The 16,708-nt window shown below is 48.0% G+C and overlaps 1 protein-coding gene across 1 annotated transcript; it reads left to right on the forward strand.

Annotated features, from left to right (window-relative positions):
- The first annotated feature begins 5,115 nt into the window (after window positions 1-5,115).
- Window positions 5,116-8,720, forward strand: ASGR1 (asialoglycoprotein receptor 1). The gene is made up of 9 exons (XM_067717272.1): window positions 5,116-5,340; window positions 5,598-5,681; window positions 6,973-7,089; window positions 7,217-7,312; window positions 7,384-7,455; window positions 7,642-7,728; window positions 7,831-7,982; window positions 8,058-8,164; window positions 8,312-8,720. The coding sequence occupies exons 2-9, from the start codon at window positions 5,615-5,617 to the stop codon at window positions 8,472-8,474; spliced, it is 861 nt and encodes a 286-aa protein (XP_067573373.1). The 5' UTR covers window positions 5,116-5,340; window positions 5,598-5,614; the 3' UTR covers window positions 8,475-8,720.
- Window positions 8,721-16,708: the final 7,988 nt, after the last annotated feature.

Below are 16,708 nucleotides of genomic sequence, written 5' to 3' on the forward strand. Positions count from 1 at the left end.
TCCCTCTCTGGCCTCAAGCCTCACACTTTCTTACTGAGACCAACTCAGCAGCCTCCTGACAGAGCCCCCTGCCTCTCAGGGACCCACCTTTGACCCAGCACCCACCCCGAGGCCAGGCCATTGTTCAGCTTACAGCTCTGACCTCACCACTGCCCTGCCTGCAACTCTTCACGGGCCCCTGTAGTCAGTCTTTAACTTGGCTGTTCAGGTGCCAACATCAGTACAGTGTTTTTGGTTGTGTGTCCCCAGTGCACATTCACTCATCTAATAATTCTATACATCTTGTGGCAGCCAGCCTTCAAGATGGACCCTGATTATTCTCACCCCCTGGAATTCACACTCTCGTGTGGTTCCTTTCCACACTGGGGAGCCACTAGGATGCTGTGGAGATGATGGAGTGTTACTTCTGAGGCTAGGTCATGAAAGAAATTGCAGCCTCCACCTCGTGCTCTCCGATCATTAGCTCTGGGGGAAGCCAGCTGCCATGTTGCAAGGACACTCAAGCAGCCCTGTGGAGGGGCCCGTGTGGTGAGGAGCTGAGACCTCCTGCCAACAGCCAGCACTAACTTGCCAGTCTTGTGAGTGAGTCACTTGGAAGCTGATCCTCCAGTCTCAGTCAGGTCTTCAAATGACTGTAGCATGGCTATACATCCTGACTGCACTCTCATGAGAGACTCTGGGCCAGAACTAACCCGCTAAGCTGCACCCAGATTCCTGACCCTCAGAAACTGAGTGAGATGATAACTATTCTTCGCTTTAAATTGCTCAGTTTTGGAGAGATCATTAGCAATAGATCACTAACACACACTGACCACTGTACAAGTCTATTATGCACATGATAAAACACATCCCCAAGTAGAAATCTAAAGAAAAGGGATAAAAATATATATAAAGTGTTTGGTTTTGTTTTTTGGTTTTGTTTCTCTTTTGCCACGCCACACAGCTTGAGGGACTTTAGCCCCCCACCAGGGACTGAACCCGGGCCCTCAGCAGTGAAAGCCCAGAGTCCTAACCACTGGACCTCCAGGGGATTCCCTAAATAAAGTTCTAATGTTTTCTTGCCACACCCTCTTTTTTTTTTTTTCCCCCACAGTGCTTGGGTTTTATTTAACATCACTTCCGTGACCAAGAGCCAGCCTGGAATCCGCAGTCAGGATGGAGCCGCATGGGCCACAGCGCACCAGGACCCGCGTCCTCCCAGCCTGCCCTGCACTCACAGGTTTTAGAGCCCTCGTAAAATGAGCTCCTATAAGCAGCTGCTTCTCGTGGAAACTCAGACACCGGTGGGTGGTTCAGGGTGGGCGGGTCAGGGTGGGCTCCTCATTGCTGGTCTTCTTTTATTTCAGTCTAAGCTTGTTCCAAATCCTCTCCAGGGCCACTTTTCCCATGAAGAAGGTGATGGCAAAATTACGCTTGTACTAGTCCCTGTTACAATACATGTGCTTCCGAAAATGTTTACTTAAAAATTCCTTGTAAAAGTCAGCCATTTCGGGCTTCCCTGGTGGCGCAGTGGTTGGGAGTCCGCCTGCCGGTGCGGGGGACACGGGTTCGTGTCCCGGTCCAGGAGGATCCCACATACCGCGGAGCGGCTGGGCCCGTGAGTCATGGCCGCTGAGCCCGCGCGTCCGGAGCCTGTGCTCCGCAACGGGAGAGGCCACAGCAGTGAGAGGCCCGCGTACCGCAAAAAAAAAAAAAAAAAAGTCAGCCATTTCTTCTGCATTCAATGTTGCTTTTTGACCTGATTCAGCTCTCAGTTCCAGGCCTTTGGCTTTTAGTCTTGAGTCAATAAATTCTTCTTTTTCCTAAAAGAAGACAGCTATCAGAACTCCCTTTCTTCATCTTTTTGTTTTTCCTTGGCTAGGACATAGCTCTCAGTGTTCTGGAGAAGTCTGGATGTGGATTTCCTGAGAAGTGGCCCATCTCAAAGCCTTTAGAAAAGTCAAATTCTGGTTTGCCCAGAACTGTTGGTTCCGTTCTTGTGTTTCTTGTCTTAATTCTCTTAACTTTTGTTCCAATGGTGATTCATTTTCAGGGATGTAAAAGTGAACAGGTTGAAGGTTGGAATATTTATCTGGGGGTCCTATCCAATCATGGCAAGATTTTCTTGGAGGGCAGAATCTTGAGACCTGCTAGTGTTGGAGGGTTTCCTGCAGAGGGGGGATGGCCGTGGCTCACCGTGGGGACAAGGACACTGGCAGCAGAAGTTCTGGGAAGCATTCCTTGCCGCCTCTTGCCACCTTCTTAATGGATGATCTTGTGATACCCCTGGGGCACATGCTCCCCCAGTTTGGAGACCTCTGTGCTTCTGAATGACATTCAAGATGCCTCACCCTGAGACTGAAGGCCCTCCTCAGGGTGGCCCAAGCTACAACTCTGGACATTTCTCCCACTCTTTCCAGGGTCACTTGCTTATTACAGCTGATAAAAATCCTTCCTGTTCTTTCAGGCCAGCGTCACAGACCTCCCCTAGGGAGTCTGGTGGTGGGATTCCCAGGTTTGGAGCCTGGCCTCTCTGAATTGCTCTCTGCACGTGCTCCATATCCCAAGGTGAAGTGTACTCAGAGGGGACAGCGTCGCTTTGCATGAAGAGGCAGAGTTCTAAAAGTGGCCCCCAAGATTCCATACTGTCCTCCCCAGCACCTGCGGACATGCTGAGATATCTCTCTCACAATTGTTATGTTATGGGGAGTGACCCTTACCTATGGCCATACACACTGTACAGGGGGCTGGCTTGTCAACCCGGTGTGTCGTGTTGTTTGTCTGGCTTTCTTCATAGCGTCTCATCACTTCTGACTCCTGTTCTTAAGTTGTTGTGTATGTCATGTACACAGCTGACCTTAGGACAGGAAGATTCTCCAGGTGGGTCTAATCGAATCCCAGGAGCCCCTTTGAAAGCACAGGGGGAGTCAGAGAGATCTGCACCTTGAGGAAGATTCCAGGCACTGTTGCTGACTTTGCAGATGGAGGGGGCATGCGATGAGGAAGGCAGGTGGCCTCGAGGAACAGAGGGTGGCCCCCAGACGACAGCCAGCAAGGAGATGGGGACCTCAATCCTACGGCTGCAAGGAACTGGGTTCTGTCATCAACCTGAAGGAGCTTGGGAGCAGATTCTTCTCCTTTGCCTCCAAAAATGAATACAGTCCTGCCAGCACCTTAATCTCAGCTTTGTCAGACCCTGAGCAGAGAAGCCAGCTTGGACTTCTGCCCTACGGAGCTATGAGCTAATAAATCGGTGTCATTTCAAGCCACTAGGTTTGGGTTGCATTGTTACTCTGCAATAGAAAATGAATACGCGAGGCTGTGTCCCTGAAGACCTTGCATAATTCAAGGTATACATTCTTTTTTGTTTTTTGGCCTCGCTGCGCAGCTTGTGGGTTCCCTGACCAGGGATCGAACCCAGGACCCCTGCTGTGGAAGTGCGGAGTCCTAACCACTGGACCGCCAGGGAAATCCCAAGGTATATATTCTTAAAGGGATAAATGGAAAGAGTTCTCAGGGTGCATATATCTACCGCCATGTGTTGTTTTGTTTTTAGCTACTTTTTAGTTTCTCAGGATTATCTCTGGGATCGTACAGGTGGCTTGTAAGTCAGCCACCCGGTGTATCGTGGTGTTTGTCTGGCTTTCTTCACAGTGTTTTATCACCTCTGACTCTCACCCTAAACTTGTTGGCTTTGGCGTATTTTTCAGCACTGGTCCAAGTACTGCTCCCTAAGCAATGGGATTGGGAATATGGTTATAGGGTAGAACCAGCTTGCAGGAACATCTTATTCCTGTATAAGATGCAAACAGAAGAATGCACAGATCTTAAGTGTACAGCTTTCAGCAGTTTTACAAACTGAACACAGCCTTGCCACTGGCATCCAGTTCAAGAAGTAGAACATTTCCATCGCCCAGAAGCTCCCTTCCAATCACCACTCCTGTAAGGGTGACCGTTATTCTGACCGAAACATCGTAGGTTTGTTTGCCTGAATAAACCGGATCGTAAGCGATAATATCAGAGAAGGCCAAATTAACAGCCCAACAGTCACCAAAATTACTGGCCACAGTCCCAGTGCATGCAAACAACGTGGGGCTTTTCAAGACACAGATGAAGGAGATGTAGCCAGGGCTTCTTATTTTATGCAAGGGACGTGTTCCTGAATATCTCATGTAATGTAAACTCTCCTAACTCAGGTCTAGTTTTCTCACTGAAATAACTGTAACCTAGGATTCCCGTGACTTCACATTTGGTCCTAAAGTGAGACTTATTAACGTCTTTAACATTGCCCAATTTCTAATTTAGCATAATTCCAATCCAGACACTCCTCTGAACACAACACTCCCTGAACTCTCCCTGGGGCTGTGAGGGACCACTTTTAGCATTTCTGTGACCCCGGGGCCCAGCTATGGTGACGGGACGGGACCCTGGTTCTGGGGGCAGCACACAGGTCCTGGAGTCCGGCTGCCCACATCCCAGCCCTCCCTCTGCTGTTCCTTGCAGTGTGACTCTGGGTAAGGTCTTACCATTCAGGGTCTCGGTTTTCTCATCTGCGAATCGAATAGGGATGTGCTCGGGGGGCTAATGAGAGGAGGTAATGAAGGAAAGGCACACAGGAATTACTGGAGGTTTTTTGGCACCAATCCCGGCTGAGTGGGAAAAGCCTGTCCTCCTGCCTCTCCCCGCACCGCCCCCTACGCAGCTGGGAGGACTTTACTCCCCCCAGAGAGCAAAGCCATTCAGCCGCAGGCTGGGGAGTCCGGCGGCTGAGCCCCAGTGAAGCCGGGCCCAGGCTCAGATGCCAGGGTCACAGGCCTGGATTGGGCAAGAGCAGAGATCGGCCCCTCTGATCCCGGTCAGGGATATTTGGAGACACCACCAATTCTGGGAAATTCAGAGGCAGGAAGTGAAAGGGGGGAGGGGCAGAGGGGAAACGGCAAACTGCACCCTGGCCCCTCCTGGCCTGGCCCCCTCCCAAACGGTGCCATGAGTGAGGTGACTGCATACAAGGAATGGGGACAGACCGGGGAGACTCCCCACCCCTGGGAAGAAAAGAAGAGGCAACCCATCCCCCGCTCCCAGCCCCACACCCCAGAGTTCCAAATCCAGTTCTACCTCTGTTTACGTCCAAAGTCCCAGGCACTGGAGATGCCAGGTTTGGTGTGTTTGGACACATAGACACGCAGACGCACAGACAGGCAGACGCACAGGGCTCAGGGCCCTCATATGGACCCTGCCCCCTCCTCTCCCACCACCCAGGGCTGTCTGCGCACCCTAATCCTCCAGGCTTCAGCCCGTCTCTTAGCCTGGGATCTGTGCAGCATCGAGGGACCCAGGAGTCAACCTTGAGACCTTCAGCAAGTAAAAGGGGAAGAACGGCTGTGGGGGGTGACTAACTGGGGGGTGGGGTGAGGGAGGGGATGGAGGGGCCCCATGTCAGGAGGGCTGGGGATGGAGTGGGAAAACTGTAGAAGATAGAGTTTGGATGTCAGGCCTGGGAGGGAGTGGGAGCAAGAAGAAAGGTCTCCTGCTGATCGCCTAGAAAGGGACTGGACCACACACCCCAACTCTGTTCAGCCGTAGCCTCAGCCCTAACCCCAGCCCTGACCTGGTCCCAGGTCCAGCCAGCCCTACCATGACAAAGGAGTATCAAGATCTTCAGCATCTGGACAACGAGGAGAATGACCACCAGCACAGAAAAAGTGAGGGGAGGCCTCCCCCCATTTCTGAAAGGCGAGCATTAGGTGGCTCTCGCTCTCTCCACTCAGCTCCTGCTTCTTTCTGTAACCCCGACTCTCCCTGGTCTGCCCCACTCACAGGGACACAGCGTCTGAGCCGCCCCTCTTAGGGGAGGTGCAGGGTGTAGGGCTGGATTTCCCTTCTTGGTGACGGCTGCCCCCAGGCTTCTGCATGACCCTCCTGTCCCTCACCTTGTCACCGACTTCTCAGGACCCTGGGGACGGGGGCGCCCAGGGCCGTGGGACTAACTGGAAGAAGTTAGGCCTCCTTCTTCTTTCCTCTTTCAACACCCTGTGAGCCTTGGCCAACTGTGTGAGTGTGTGTGAGTGCATGGGTGTCAGGGATCAGTTTGGTCAAGGGGAAGATTTCTGGGACGGCTCTGGGGGATCTCTGATTGGGGGAGGATGAGGCTCTCTTACATCAAAAAGCAAGCCCCGGGCTTCCCTGGTGGCGCAGTGGTTGAGAGTCCGCCTGCCGATGCAGGGGACGCGGGTTCGTGCCCCGGTCCGGGAGGATCCCACGTACCGCGGAGCGGCTAGGCCCGTGAGCCATAGCCGCTGAGCCTGCGCGTCCGGAGCCTGTGCTCCGCAACGGGAGAGGCCACAACAGTGAGAGGCCCGCGTACAGAAAACAAACAAACAAACAAAAAAAGCAAGCCCCCTTTCTTTCTCCTGCAAGCAGGGATGTTGCTTCGGCTGAGCCAGGATGAAGTTCTTGGTGGATGGGAGTGGGCAGCGACTTTCGATGGGGGAAGGGACTGCCGGCAAAAATGGAGGGGAAGCCCCCATATTCCAGCTCACTGGGACAGGGCTCCCGGGTGGGAGCAACTTGAGGGACCTGAAGTCTGGCTACTCCGCCTCTTTCCCTGTGCGCAGCCAAAGAGGAGTGGGATTCGAGGGGTGACCAAGAAATCCACTGCTCTTGCCCCACCTGCAAGGCGCCACCCCCCCCCCCACCGCCCCCAGTCTCCTCCAGCTCGCAAACTCCGTCCATCCTCCAGGCTGAGTTCTGAGGCTGCAGTGACTCAGCCAGGCCAGCAGGTGTCAGCAAAGGCCCAGGGCCTGGGTAGGGCTCCGGCGGGTCAAAGCTTCGCGCCCCTCCCCACCTCCGGTTGCCTCTGGCTTTTCCGGGCCGCCCACCGCCCAAACTTCTTCATGTATAACGTTCCTCCTAGTCGGCTAGAGGAGGCTCAGACTGCCCTCCTTCTAGGACCCCAGAGCTGCCCCAGGCTCCTGATGCCCTCTCCACTTGCAGGGCCGCCTCCTCCCCACTCACTCTTTCGGCGTCTCTGCTCCGGACCCAGCCTCATCCTGATCTCCATCGGCCTTAGCCTCCTGCTGCTGGTGGTCGTCTGTGTGATCGGATCCCAGAGTGGGTTCCCTGGGGGTGGGCTGGGAAGGGAGCAATGTTGAGGGTGGGTGGGTAGGGGACGTGCTGGCTGCTGTGATGGTTGACACAACCTCCTAATTTTGTCCTATCCACACCCTCTTCTGCCCAGACTCCAAGCTGCAGGAGGAGCTGCGGGCCCTGAGAGAAACGTTCAGCAACCTCACAGTGAGCACGGAGGCCAAGGTCAAGGCCCTGAGCGTCCAGGGTGAGGAGGGCTGGGGCTGGGGGGGCTGGGAACGTAGGGACATTGGGACACTGAGCAAGTCTCTCCTCTAGGAGGAAATGTGGGCAGAAAGATGAAGTCCCTGGAGTCCCAACTGGAGAAACAGCAGCAGGACCTGAGTGAAGGTCAGCGAGGGAGCGTGCGTGCGCGCGCTTCCGCATGCAGGATACAGGGGTCTCTCAGGCCAAACCAAGGGGCCTTACGGCAGGAGCATCTGTGATCCATCTTCACGCCCCAGCACGCAGACGACAGAGCCTTCCCAGTCCCCTCCCCCACTCATTCCCCTCCCCCTCTGCCCTCCGTCTCCCCAGATCACTCCAGCTTGCTGCTCCACGTGAAGCAGTTTGTGTCTGACCTGCGAAGCCTGAGCTGTCAGATGGCCGTCCTCCAGGGCAACGGTGAGGGGGTGGGTGCTGCCCAGCCCCGCTTTCCTGCCCACTTCCCCTCAGCCCCTCACCCTCCCTCTGCCTGCCCCCGCCCCCACCCCCCACCCCGCCCAGGCTCTGAAAGGACCTGCTGCCCGGTGAACTGGGTGGACTTTGAAGGCAAATGCTACTGGTTCTCTCGCTCGGGGAAGCCCTGGCCCGAGGCTGAGAAGTACTGCCAGCTGGAGGACGCCCACCTGGTGGTGGTGGGCTCCTGGGAGGAGCAGGTGAGGGCCAGGCGGGGCACGGCTGGGAGGCTGGCAGGTCTAAGGAGAGATCACCAGCCCCTCCTCTCTCTCCAGAAATTTATCCAGCACCACATGGGCCCTGTGAACACCTGGATGGGCCTCACTGACCAAAACGGGCCCTGGAAATGGGTGGACGGGACAGACTATGAGTCGGGCTTCAAGTGAGTGTGTGCGCCCCACAGCTCTGCCCTCCGCCTGTGCCCCAGCCTGGCCTGCGTCCCAGCCTGGCGGGTCCCAGGGCGCCAGGGGCTGCTCGGCTTGTCTGAAGGTCTGGGCCCCTCGGGCCTGCATCCATCTGGTCTCTTTAGGAACTGGAGACCAGAGCAGCCGGACGACTGGTATGGGCACGGGCTCGGAGGAGGTGAGGACTGTGCCCACTTCACGGACGACGGCCGCTGGAACGATGACGTCTGTCAGAGGCCCTACCGGTGGGTCTGCGAGACACAGCGGGACAGGGACAGCGAAAACTAGCAGCCTCCTCTCCCCCTAATTTATTTCCTCAATGCCTTTACCTGCCATAGGGCTCCTGGTTTGGGGACCCTCCTATCTGGGGGCTTCTGGATTTTCATCTAAGATTTAGAGGGAAGGGTAGTGTCTGAGGAATGTAGACTGATGTTTGAAGGGGCGAAGAGATTGAAACCCATGCCACTTTCTGTGGTTTGCAGGTTATTATTGTCAACTTGTTTTTTAGAGTAAAAAGAAGAGAACTATATGAAATATTCTGAGTTGTCTTGTTGTTGGGGATTAGGAATTGGGATTGGGCTGGTTGGCACTAGATAGCCTTGGGCAGGCAGCGGGTCATCCTGAGAACTGTCTGGGCTTTGGGCCAGGTGGCCTGGATTTGTTATTTACAGGTATGTGAGTCAGGGCAAGTTATTCTGCTCCCTGAGTCTCAGCTGTAAAGCGGCATTTGTTACTGATGATACTGAACTCAGTTTGGGCTGCTCGTCTCTCAAGGATCCAATCCTGAGAGACAAGTGCTGGGTAAAAGGAAATATAGCTTTACTGAGGAAGCTGGCAGTCCTGGGGAGGAGGTGGACTCATGTGTCAAAGAACCAACTTCCCCTTGCTGATCAGGGCGCACGGGCTTTTAAAGGGGAGTTTCATGGGTACATAGGCAGGGCAGGGGGCTACATGCAGAACAGCACGGTTAGCTCTGATAATCGCCTTGAAATTGGTCATGCGGAGGTCTGATCAGCATCATCTTGATTGTTTCAAGTATAGTTAGTCTTCAGTTCCAGGGTCGGTTTGGTCCCATTTCCTTGAGGCCAGTCCTTGAATCGTACAAGGTGGAGCAGCTTGTGTCATGACTACAGTCTGGTCACTGTGCAGTTAACTTTTTCCATTTGGTGGTGGTTTTAGTATCTGCAAAACAACTCAGGAGTGTGCCTCAGACACTATTGTCTATGTCCTTCAGGGAGGAACTAAAGATTCTGTGCTTCTATTGTCCTAATCATTAACTTCTTAAGCTTGTTTTTTTGTGACTCAGGGGAGGCTTGGGAGAGTACAGCATTTTATTATTATTTTTTTTTATAAACAAGAGACAGGGGACATGGAGGGGCTTTTGTACCTGGGAGGTCCCCGCAGGGTCCTGCTTGGTTTCACTGGGATCATCCTACCTCCAGCCATGCCCCCAGGAACAGAACCACCCCAGTGTGAACAGAAGCAGCACCCACAGTTAGGGAACAAATACAACAAATGCCAAGGTGAACCCACAACCCAGAATCACCAACATGGGAGGAAAACCAATACCATGGAAGAGAAAACCACAGCAAATAGAATCCACAACCCAGATGGGAGTTAACAGGACAAACAGATGAAGACTTTATGGACGCTTATGGGTTTATCAACCAAAATGGACAAATTAACCCACAGATGAGACCTCCACTAATTCTAAAAAGGATCAGTGCTCTGACCACAATAAAATCAAGTTAGAAATAAACACAAAAGTATAGCTAAAAAAGATCTGTCAACATATACATGACTCACCATCTTTCTAGATAACTTGAGTTTAAAAAAAATAAAAATGAAACAGTCAAGTGGTTTAGAAGTGAGCAAGGAGAACACTACAGACTGAGATTGTGCGGCGGTATAAAGCAATTCCCCAGAGGAAAAGTATACAGCCTTAAGCACACTTATTAAAAAAAATAGGAAAGGCTGAATGGAAATAAGCTTATTTTTAACTTAAGACACTTGAAAAAAGCAAAACTTAATGCACTAGAAAATAAAAATGTAGATATCATCAGTAAAAACAAGATCTGATTCTTGGAAAAGGTAAATAACAAATATGAAGGAGAATAAAGGAAATACAGGTACATGATTTTAGAAAGGAAAAAGGTTACAGAAGAACAGATACGGAGGATATAATTACGTAACACTCTCTGATTTGAAACAGCAGAGTACAGACAGTTTCTCCTACCATTGTTGTAATTTTTAGGTTAATCCCTTAGAAACAGAGCTTTTAACTTCCAAATTTATAAAGGGGAAAAAAATGAAGAAAAAACAATCTAAAGGGTAGCAGGAAAGGAGAGAAAAACAGAACAGGTAGATAAGAAAAATCAAAATAAAGAGTTATGAATCCAAATATGTTGATGATTATATTAAATACAAAAGACTAAATAATCTGTCATCTATCTATCTATCTACCTCTTTATTTATTTATTTTGGCTGCACTGTGCGGCTTGCGGGAATCTTAGTTCCCTGACCAGGGATTGAACCTCGGGTCACTACAGTGAAAGCACCAAGTCCTAACCACTGGACTGCCAGGGAATTCCCTAAATTATGTCTTTAAAAGACATGAACTTACAGACCGAATGAAAGGTAAAGTCCAACCACATGCCCAAGAGACACATCTAAAGAGAGAGGTTGAAAGAGAAAGTATGAGAAAGATAGGAAAATTCTAAGCAAATAATTATCTTATTTTTAAAAATTAATTTATTTGGTTGTGCCAGGTCTTAGTTGTGGCATGCATGTGGGATCTAGTTCCTTGACCAGGGATCGAACCCAGGACCCCTACATTGGGAGCGTGGGGTCTTAACCACCGGACCACCAAAGAAGTCCCCAGATAATTTTCTTATAAAGTACACTTTATAACAAAAATTATTATTCGAGATAAAGTGGGTCGCTTCCTAATGATAAAAGGTTTAGTTCAACAGGAAGATACACCAGTGTTAAATATATGTGCACAGAATAACATGGCCACAAAATACATGAAATAAAAAATCTGGAAGTACAAAAAGACAAATCTATATTCATAGTAGGAGATTGTAATGCACCTCTGTCGGTAATTGATGTATCAAGCAGACTGAAAAATCACTAAGTATACAGATGTTTTGAATGCCAGGTTGAAGTATAATGATCCAATGGACACATTTAGTATAGTGCACTCACCAGCTACAGAATACTCATTCTTTTCAAGTATACTGGTACATTTTTTTTAAAAATTGAGCAAATACTGGGCCATAAGGCAGGTTTTTTTAAAAAATAAATTTATTTATTTTATTTTTATTTTTGGCTGTGTTGGGTCTTCGTTGCTGCACGCGGGCTTTCTCTAGTTGCGGTCAGCGGGGGCTACTCTTCATTGCGGTGCGTGGGCTTCTGGTTGCGGTGGCTTCTCTTGTTGTGGAGCGCGGGCTCTAGGCTTGTGGGCTTCAGTAGTTGCAGCACGCAGGCTCAGTAGTTGTGGCTCGCAGGCTCTAGAGCACGGGCTCAGTAGTTGTGGCGCGTGGGCTTAGTTGCTTCGCGGCATGTGGGATCTTCCTGGATCAGGGCTCGAACCCATGTCCCCTGCATTGGCAGGCGGATTGTTAACCACTGCGCCACCAGGGAAGCCCCCATAAGGCAAGTTTTAACAAATTTCAAATAGAGTATTTTCTCTATAATGACCAAAAAATGTAAGATTCCTATATAAAAAATTAACTAGCCCAATTAAATGGTGTATTAAGAGAGATAACATGTTCAAGTAACATCTATGCCTTGAGTAAGAACTCAAAGATGCTTTAACAACAGAAAAATCTATTCATAAGATAGACACAGGGAGTACAGAAGACTACATTAATGGAGCGCAAAAGAAAAGATTACATGTTGCAGAAAAAGCACTTGGCAAAAGCTCCACACCTATTTATGATAAAATCTTTTAGGGCCTTGGCTGCTTCTGTATTGTTGCTCTACTGTTCTCAGCATATGAATTCTATCACCTGTTCCAAGATGACTGCCCCACTCCAGCTGTGACACATTCTAGGCCAGAGGAAGGTGAGAAGAGAAAGAGAGAAAAGTATATCTATGAAGGGAAGAGGTAAAACAATATGATCGTTCACATGGAAAATCAATATCAATAAACAATTAGACCTAATAAGAGGATTTAGGAGGTGTATCTGTTACCTATCATCACAGTGACATATAAAGAATATACAAGAACAAAATTAAAATCCTTGCCAAATTCATATAGGAATTCAATGTGATAAAAATACAAGTTTCAGCTGGATTTTTAAAAGCAACTCAACAATCTTTAAAAAACGATAAAAGTCAATTTGGGAAAAAAAGGGTAAAAATTGAAAGAAAGGGAAACCAGATTTACCAGGCATTAGAATATATTGCAAAGCCATATTCATAAAGACAGTATGGTAATTTTACAGAACAGACAAATAGACCAATGGTATGGAACAGGGGGCTTGGAGACAGAACTATGCATAAATGGGAACTTAATATATAATAAGGGAGGCATCTCAAGTTGATGGAGGAAAGACATTATTGGGAAAAGTGGCTCTCCATATTAAGAAAAAAAAATTGATACCCAACAACACATGCAAAGGTGGATGCTGTATAGATTCAAGACTTAATATAAAAGTTAAAATTACAAAAATAATGGGAAAAAAGGAAGGAAAATCTTTTACCTATGAGTACAGAAGGGCTTCAAAAATAAGAACCCCAAAGCACATACCATAACACACACACACACACACAAAATCAGTGAAATTGACAGTGTGCAAATTAAAAATTTCAGCTCAGTGACAATGTATCAGTTAGGCTCCCAGCAAGAAACAGATGGCATATATGAAATGGGTAATTGGAAGGTGTTTTAATAAAGAGATGATTTACAAAATCCTGTAAGCAGGATTAAGGAAGCCGCGAGAAATAGGGCAGGGACCCAGGTATCCCAACAGTGGCGAGCTGGTGGTACCTTCAGGAGCCCAGAGAAAGAGAAAGCTGAATGGAGAGGGCCTCTGGGAGCCGTGACTTTTTCACTCTGTGACTTGTGGTTGCAGAAGGCAGTTAGCCCACAGCTACCCAGCAGGGAGGGAGCTGGGGAGTCAGTATCTTCATTTCCCTCCTCTTCCTCCCTCTGATCTCCTTCCAGGGCTTGAAGCCAGATGGCAAGGGAACACTTTGATGCAGCCATACAGCTCAGCCTCTGAGGCCACAGAATGACATGGAGAAGGGTAGACAGTGGATGTGGAGGGACAAACAGAAGACATTCAGCACCAAAGGAGCCCAGAGATGAAGAAATAGATAGGAAATCTACTAGGGAAGTAGCCAAGGATATAAACAGCAGTTCACAGAAGAGGAACCCCAGGGGTCCAATGTGCATATGAAGACATGCTTATAATCACTAGTAGGGAGAGAAATGCAACTTAAAACAAACATCAGTGAACCATCCCTTTACACCCATTCAGTTGACAAAAATGAGAGCGGAAAAGTCAAGTGCTGGCAAGGATGTGGGGGAAATGGGAAACTTATATGCACGCTGATGGGAGCATAAATTGGAATAGCCATTCCGCAAGGTATTTCGTGGAATTAAAAGTGCGTGTATACCACAATTCCTGCAGTCCTACTTCTGGGTATACATACCAGAGAAATTCTCTCACTGGGACACTGTGGAGATGTTCACGGCAGTGCTGTTTGGGTAGCAGGAACTAGAGGCGACCTAGGTGCCCGCTGTTAGTATAATGTGGTGCTTGTGCCTGAAGGGCTATGGTCCAGCATTTAGGGACAGCAATTATGGCGCAGCCACTATGGAAAAGAGCATGGAGGGTCCTCAAAAAATTAGAACTAGAACTACCATATGATCCAGCAATCCCACTTTTGGGTATATAACCAAAGGAAATGAAATCAGTATCTTGAAGAGATACCTGCACCCTCATGTTCCTTGCAACATTATTTATAATAGCCAAGATTGGAAACTTGGAAACACTTGGAAACAATCCAAGTGTCTGTTGATGGATGAATGGATGAAGAAAATTATATATATATATATATATATATACACACACACACACACACACACACACACACTGGAATATTATTTAGCCCTTAAAGAAGGAAATCCTCATCCTGCCATTTGTGACAACATGGATGAACCATGAGGACATTGTTTATGCTAAGTGAAATAAGCCAGTCCCAGAAAGACAAAACCTGTATGATCTCACTTATATGTGGAATCTAAAAAAGTCAAACTCATAGAACCAGAGAGTAGAATAGTGGTTGCCAGGGGCTGGGGGTGGAGGTGGCAGAAATGCTGAGATGTTGGTCAAGGGATACAAAGTTTCAGTCATAAGATGAATAAGTTCTGGGGATCTAATGTACAGCGTGGTGACTATAGTTAGCAATAACATATTGTATACTTGAAATTTGCTAAGAGAGTAAATCTTAATTGTTCTCACACCAAAAAATTGGTAACAATGTGAGGTGATGGATATGTTAATTTACTTGATCATGGGAACCATTTTACAATGTATATGATTAAATCACCATGTTGTATACCTTAAAAAAATCACATTGTACAATCTAAAAACATACAATTTTTATTTGTCAATCGTACTTCAACAAAGCTGGGAAAAAAAGTTTAAAGCATATTGCACAGAAAAAAACCCCAGTGACTACATGTCCATACAATAATAAGAGACACCTAAAATCAGCACTGAATGAAAAAACTAAAAAATAGAATACTGCCTGGAACTCAAGAACACTGATAAAAATCAATAGCCTAGGGCTTCCCTGGTGGCGCAGTGGTTGAGAGTCCGCCTGCCAATGCAGGGGACACGGGTTCCTGCCCCGGTCCGGGAAGATCCCACATGCTGCAGAGCGGCTGGGCCCGTGAGCCGTGGCCGCTGAGCCTGTGCATCCGGAGCCTGTGCTCCGCAACGGGAGAGGCCACAACAGTGAGAGACCCACGTACCGCAAAAAAAAAAAAAAAAAAATCAATAGCCTACACACACAGTAGCACTACGTACATTTCAAGGATCCATACATTTTCAAGGACACGTCTACCCCATTCAAGCGGTTGCTTTAAGGAAGGGAGGAGACTAGGACGTGAGCAGGGTGAAAGGGGGCATCACTGAGAGGACCTTGAATAGACTGAAGCTGAGAACTGTGAGTGAGAGAAGCTCACACCTTATCTTTGGTACAGAAGGAAAAACGTTCATGCACATCTCAACCTCCACTCTGCTGGGATTCTTAATGGGGAGAGATGAGAAATAGGACCCAGAAAAGGAGGTGAATCATCGCCTGGACTACTTCTGGAGGTCGATCCAGAGCGAGAAATAAGAATAAAATGATTAGAAAGGAGAAGGTCAATTTAAAAACATTGCAGACATTATGTAGCTCCCATTTTGATGCCATAGGGACTACACAGCATCACCTGAGAACGACTTTTCTCAGAGAACCTTGAACTTGAATCTAATTAAGCTTCTAGCGCTAACTACTAGTTTACAGGAAATTTAGTGGGGAGGGGAGCACGCACACAGGTGTGCATTCTGTCAAATCCAAAAGGGGGAAGATTTTACAGAGCCAATTTCCAGTTTCTTCAACAAATAAATGACAAGGGGAAAAAAAAGAGGGAGGGGGGATTGTTATAGATTAAAAGAGCCTTAAGAGGCATATCCTGTATGTGCAACATGGGGACGTTGGCTCCTGATTTGAACAGACCAATTGTAAAAAGACATTATGTGAATATCAGGTAATTCTGAATATTACCTGGATAAGGCATTATTGTCAGTTATTTTTGGTATATAGTATGTATTATGGTTAAGTTAAAAACAGAAGATTCTGTATTTTAGAGATGCATGCTGAAATATTTACAGGTGAAATTACATGTCTAGGATGTGCTCTGAAATAATTCAGCAGGGCCAGGGGGACAGGTTGGGATGGGTGTAGAAGAAACAAAACCGGTCATATGTTGATAATTGTTGAAGCGAGTGATGGTACATGGGTGTTCATCATACTATTCTCTCAGCTTTTGTACATATTTTATTCACCTCAGCTGAATTAGAAAATGCAGGTCTGCAGATATGAATTAATGAAAATATGGGCCATAATAGATTTTTTACAAGTGCAATATGGGGGAAAAGATGTTTTGCTTCTCCAGAAAAGATGGGCAGATTTGACTTCACTAAAATTAGAAACAAGCAATAGACTTGGATGAAATATTTGCAACATTTATAACAAGCAATTAATATCCAGAGTATAAAGAACTCCAACAATAACAAGAAAAAGAAGCAACCCAACAGAGAAGCAGGATATTGTAGTAAACATTTGTCATCTGTTTTAGGGAATCCTCCATTATGTGCATACTTGAGGCCATAAGTAGCCCAAGGGGGACAATATTCTCCCTCTCGGCTCCCTGGTGTACCTGGGGTGGGCTTGTACTTTAGACTTTGCCCACTGGACCCTCTCTCCCAGGATGTTTTTTTGTTTTAAATTTAATTAAT

This window comes from Pseudorca crassidens, chromosome 19 (genome assembly GCF_039906515.1).
Source record: "Pseudorca crassidens isolate mPseCra1 chromosome 19, mPseCra1.hap1, whole genome shotgun sequence".
Classification (NCBI taxonomy): Eukaryota; Metazoa; Chordata; class Mammalia; order Artiodactyla; family Delphinidae; genus Pseudorca; species Pseudorca crassidens.